At 44.5% G+C, this 6,077-nt stretch overlaps 1 protein-coding gene across 2 annotated transcripts in view; it reads left to right on the forward strand.

Annotated features, from left to right (window-relative positions):
- The window catches only part of AKR1A1 (aldo-keto reductase family 1 member A1), a 29,990-nt gene extending 27,289 nt beyond the window's left edge, over window positions 1-2,701 (forward strand). For both annotated transcript variants that reach the window (XM_006268031.4, XM_019489675.2), the window contains exon 9: window positions 2,146-2,701. In XM_006268031.4, coding sequence (XP_006268093.1) covers window positions 2,146-2,211 — 66 coding nt within the window. In that variant the 3' untranslated portion in view covers window positions 2,212-2,701. The remainder of the gene's footprint in view (window positions 1-2,145) is intronic.
- Window positions 2,702-6,077: the final 3,376 nt, after the last annotated feature.

The following is a 6,077-nucleotide window of genomic DNA, read 5'->3' on the forward strand; positions in this document are numbered from 1 at the left end:
ATCCCTTTTCAGTAACACTGTCATCATCTCTTTTTCAAGCCTTTCATGCCTGTATTCTCCACACATCTAATAGACTGTAACCAGGCTTTCACGAGTATGTTGCTAGGTCACAATTGATGGACACACGCTGTTCTTGTTTTATCACGGTACCGTGAAGCCAAATGGAGCAATTTAGTACAGAAAGTAAGGGCATGATTTAGAAATTGGGCTCTTCAATCTATATTCAAGCAGGTGTTGTGAATTTTGTATTCCTTTAAAGTCTGGAGCAGCCCTGTAAAGGGGCAGGAAGGCACGTATAGCCGTAGCTAGGTGCCAGGATCAAATTATGGCTTCCAAAAACACATGGGTGACAAAGCTATGTGTATAGCCAAGGCTGCAGTCTCTCCATATGCAATGACCTACTGCGCTCTGAAGAAGTAACTACTTGTGATCTTGAGCTTAATTTACTTCATTTTAAATTATCTGAACCTGATGCAAAGGGCAACAGGTAACCTTTACTCTGTAACACCCCCTAAAAACCAATACAAGAAAATGCTTCCCCCTTCCTACCCCTGGAGACCCACTGAAAGGACCAGATACTGGGCAGTGAATATTTCACTACTCGATCCTTATTGAGCCAACCCGATTCAGAGAGAAATAATAGCTTAAAGTAGTTGCTGCTTTGGGCCTTGTTCATTGGTGAGGCTTGTATTGCTAACAAGAAGTGCTGCCCTCTGCAGAGCAACTTTAAAAAGGAATAATTGAGCTAATTGAGCAGGGAGAAAATAAATGAGTGCAAGAAATTATTTTTTGGGGGAGGACAGGAGGAGTTGCTGACTTTCCAGTCCAAGGAAGACCGTGTTTCCCCCTGGAGACTGTAAAGAAACTGCAGGTCCCAAGTGCTGTCCCTGGAGAGTGCCGGGGATTTGATTTTTTGCAGATGGTCACATTTCGTGCGTGTGTAAAATTGCCTTTTTTCTTGGGAAACAGGAAGCCTGATGTACTGGCTCTGCTCCTCGGTCCCTTCCCAGTGCCCTCTTGCGGCCAATGCCAAAATGAAGCCTGCGCTGTAAATAATTCATTAGTGGGGATTCCAGTTATTGGTTTCAACGAGGTATTCGGTATCGACAGCTTCCTCGCTCCAGGATGCAAATTTACGAGTAGACGCTGGCTGCAATCCTAAAACGTTTCTTGCTATGGTCCCTCCATGGAGATCGGAGTGATTTTATCTATTTCCCCCGCAGCGTCCCTGCTCCCTCCCATCTGCTACTTGCCTGGAGTTGTTAGCGACTTCATAACAAGAAGCTTGAACTCTAAAAAGTGCATCTCTCTCATAAGTCATTTTCTGACAACACATAAAGACATCTCCTCAAACACCTGCATGCAGGTGGGGACTGTGGGTAAAACCGTGGCCCCCCTCAAGTCAACAGGGGTGTTGCCATTGACTTCAGGGGAGGCCGGATTTCCACCTGTGTCCTGCTGTTTAAAGTCAGCATCTGTGAGCCAGAGCTCCCAGACCAAGAACCAGCTCTGCTACTGGGAGGCACTGGGACGTGGGAGCCCTGGGCTCTACTTCTGGCTCTGCCACTGGCCTGTGATGTGGCCCTGGGCAAGTCACTTCACCTTTTTTTTTGTGCCTTGATTTTTCTTTTCTGTAAAATGGGAATAACAATGCTGACTTTATTTTGTAAGTGCTTTGAGAGCTGCAGATGAGAGGTAGCAAAGCCTTATTTAGTAATACTGTCTGTGTGAGCCAAAAAGCACCTTATTTTGCCTCTGTGCATCCAGTGGTAATACTAGGATTATAATGGCACCTCGCAGGAGGGTTGAGGGGCAGACCAATAGCTATTACTCATGTATTTCTGAAATGCTTTTGAAGCGCACAAGTATTTGGAACACTTAGATAATAATAGTTAGACATCTCAAACCCGAATTATTCTTATTCCCGTTCCTCAATTCCTCACCCCTGGAAAACTGACTTTTGCTGCAAAAACTCTTGTGGAAGGAGACAGCTTCCCAATGGCCCTGTGCCCCTTTTGAGGAGGTTGTTAATCAGCTCCTTTTTAAAGACTGGGGCAATACAGTTCTGCACTGTTTAAGGTGTAATTTTAAAACAAGAATGGGACTTTGATCTTTTTGACACTGATTGTCTTTCTCTTTTCACAGGTGGATGGAAAACTTGTAGCACGAGATGCTGGACACCCCCATTACCCGTTCAATGATCCCTATTAACTGCAGTAATGAGATGTTGGAGCAGACTCCTTGCGCTGCTCTACAAGCTAGCTGTTGTCAGAGTTTATTATGAAATCTTTCCAAATAAAATCTTCTGACTATCTGGCTTGTGTCAGCCTGCAGGATGGTGCACTGCCTATAATCCCCCCTCTTCCTGCAGGTATTGCAATGGCCTTGCCAGAGCAGCTGGCAGGGCATATCATGACTCCTAGTTGGTTCCTGTATTGTAATGTGAAACAGTCACAGGGTGGGGAGGGTATACCAGACTCTCAAGCTGAAATTCAGGACAGTACACTTGTGTAAAGCAGTTGTCGAGGCTTTAGCTATTATGCTTGCATTCGTAGGTGGGCATGGAGCGATAGTAATAAAAAAAGTAACTAACTGCTTAATCCTGTATTTCCGTCATTTCCTAAACAAAAAGCAAAACTTCACAGGTGACTGTTGTGTTGATGTGTGAAAGCATTGATTAAAACCCACATTTAATTCCGTTCTTCCTTTTGGACTCTTTGTGAGAGATGTAGAAATATACTTCTTTTTCCTGTTGCATTTGCCTGTCTGTTGCTACAGAAAATAAATGCACAGCTGGGAACAATCTTCTGCTCATTTCCTGCTCCTTGGTAGTTGGGGAGTTTCAGATCTGGCCAAGCTCTGACAGCATAGTCTGATCCATCGAGCACAGGGCTTGAAAATAAAGGGTTACTGCATACAAGTACACCCCAGCACTGACGACTTGTATGGCCTTGGGGATGTCATTTAATGTCCCGATTATCTCTTCCCCACTGCAGTGTAGAATTAATACTGACTTGCCTTGGAAGCACAGCAGATTGAATAGCTTTTTTCCCTTGACTCGGCAAACTTCAAGGGATTCTTTAAGTTTTGAGGTCTCTTTTCAGATAGCCCATAGGCAATTCTTGTGTTTTGCTGCGATGAGAAGGAAACCACTCTAACTGGTAGTAGGTGAGAAGTACTACTGTTTATGCTTCCACAACAGCTGATAAGTACAACCAAAAGTAGAAGAGAGAATTCACATACTCAACAAATAACTTTAGAAAAAGGGTCAGACAATAATGGTGGGGTTAGTTATCGTGGCTTTGGTATAACTGAACTTGTTTTGCTTTAAGACGAGCAAAAGATCATCTTGTGCGACCTCCAGCATGGCGCAAGATCTCAGCGTCCCCTGCACAGACCTTCTTGGTTGGGGGCTGAACTACACCTTTGAGAGAGGTTCAAATGAAGATTTTTTTTCTTTGTGCCTTCTAAATGATCTCCATCGCTTAGTAAATCTTCATAATACAGTTTACATTTAAACTTGTGCTAATGCAGCAACACGTCATAACTGAGTTGCTTTTGTTTAAGAAACGAGGCCTTTTCTTTAGGAAAAAAATCTCTCTGTTCTGGTTTTTCTTTGACAGCCGACACGTTTGTTTGAATTATTGTCCAGCGTTAATCAAACCGGGGTAACTGGGTTCGAATATTGTCTTGCTGCCGATCGGCAGTGTACTAATCTCTGCTATAGGTTGCTTTCCTTTACAGACGCTATGCAAGAGAGATGGCACGCTGTACGCTCTTGGAGCGAGCACTAGCTGCTCCTTTCAAGGAAGATTTTGTGCCTGTTTATTACATTTTCTCTGCTAATTGCATGTGCTTTTAATAAAGATGGTGATCAGCATCTTGTGGTTTTTTTCCTAGGTTTTGAATGGAATGGCAAATACAAGAAACCCAAATAAATCTTTTTTTAATTTCCATCTCAAATGATAGCGTCCAGTAAAAGGGTGGGGGGAGGGGACACACAAACCATGGTAAAAGCAAGGCTTTCTGCTTGTGTATAATTCTGTAGGACCCCGAGACCTCCAGCTCACCACTGTTGTGCCGCACGTCTCTCAATCTGCTACCGCCCAAATAAAACAGTGGGAAATGAGATTTAAGTCTTCAGTGGTGCAGCTGCTTCTGGTACTCGAGTGGGAGTTTTGAAGGACTTCACACAGCTGCAGCCGTGAAGCTGGGGTTATGTCCCCCACATTTTCTATGTTGAGAAAAGATCAAAGGGTATCTACGAGCACGGTGGGGTCCAAGGAACTGTTAATATTAACTCCCGAGGCCCAGGTAATACCTGGCCGGGTGTTGGGAGTTTCTGACACAGGTCATGAGAGCTATTAGAGCTTCCCCAAACTATTGGGGTACTCTCCAGTTCCTATATGCTAGGAACTCCTACACCTGGTCATGCAAAAACATTAAAACATTACAACCGTGTTGTTATTGCTTCATAAGTTACGTGCTACAAATTAAATCTCAGAGACGGATGCGCTCTCTAGATAACTGCTTGCGTCACAGTGGTACCTGGATAGTGCTGGGACTTGTTGGCATAGCTGGCTCAGTACTGGCCTCCTGTTTGCAGAGGATGAAATCAGACAGGGACGTGAGGCTCGTATCACAAGTCACTGAGGTTGTTGGCTTTGCATGTTTAATAACTGTCGATGGCATGGAGCATCCTGTGGCATTTGTGCTTAAAAACTGGTTTGTGTCTTCTCGATGGTGATAAGTGCCTTCATAGGTTGTAAGGCTGGAAGGGACCTCGGAAGATCATCAGATCCAGCCCATCGGGGTCAATAAGACATGCTGTGCATGCAACCCGCTTTTCTAAGTGCCTGAGGTATTCAGAATAGCGACAGTCTCTTAGCGAGGCCGACCAGGATTGTACCGGTGTAAAAACAATGCAATTCGATGCATCTGTTAGCAGACCGTTGATCAGTATTTTGAGCGTCCCTCTTTTAATGATGACTTTAATGAGTCCAGGTGAGACCATGAATTACACCTACATTACTAACATTGCTGACACCTGATTTGTATGAGCAAATACTGTGCCCTGATAGGCCATTGCAGTATGAGGACTGGCAGGATTAGGAGTGGAAGTAGGGAAAGTTTTATTGTAATAGGAGCAACTTGTTTCTTGACAGATTTCTTCAATCTAACCGAGCACCAGTGCCTTCTGCCCGCTTGCAAGAAGATGCAGCATAAACCGGGAAGGATGAACAGCCGTCCCAGTCTTGCTGGGGGCAGGAAGGGAGAGAGATTAGGAAGTAGAAGAGGAAGAGGGGATTTGCCTCCCCCGTGGTCCATGTATCCTTCCTCCTGAGAGTGACCAGCACCAAGCATCTCAGGGGAAGGTGCTGGGTAATGACTAAATAAATCCAGAGAGCAATTTCTTTCTAATCCTCTCTCACTTAAAGGTTTGTGTGTACCCAGGCCTGGGAGTTTGCATTGACTGGGATGGTTCTGCTTATCTTTTTTCTCGTCCATTCTCAGCATCAATTTATCTTGCTGCACAGGCTAAGGCTGGATGATTATTTCCCTTGCCAAGGCTGGATGAGTGTTTTGTTTGCACCTATTGGACTTAAATGTGGTGCATTGCAAAGTAATAAGTGCACCCTTGTTATGCAAAAGGGGAATGAGAGAGTTGGGTTTACTGTCTCTTAGTGGCTTTCTTAGGTGCTATGGTTAGCAATTGAGAGTGAATTGCCAATTCACCCTGTAGTCTTTTCTGTCTTTCTATGTATCAAAGTTTTGTTTGTTTGTTTTTTGTTTTTTTTTGAAAAAATGTATTTCTGTATGTATATGTTAGTGACCCTCTCAAATCCTTCCTGTTGCACGGCTCTTAGCTCCGCTGCGTCTGGGGAGCCAGGCCGGCCAGGACTGGGAAGGTGAGGGTATGTCATGGATGTTTTTGTTCCTTCCCACTCCTGATGTTTTATCCCACTGTGTCCTTGTTCCTTCCTACTGTTGACGTCTCCTACAGGAGATTGTTTTGTGGGGGTTTCTGGAACAATATTCTGGGTCTGATCCAGCTGGGGGAGGGGGAATGAGACTGT

The sequence above is a fragment of the Alligator mississippiensis genome, chromosome 5 (assembly GCF_030867095.1).
Source record: "Alligator mississippiensis isolate rAllMis1 chromosome 5, rAllMis1, whole genome shotgun sequence".
Lineage (NCBI taxonomy): Eukaryota > Metazoa > Chordata > Crocodylia > Alligatoridae > Alligator > Alligator mississippiensis.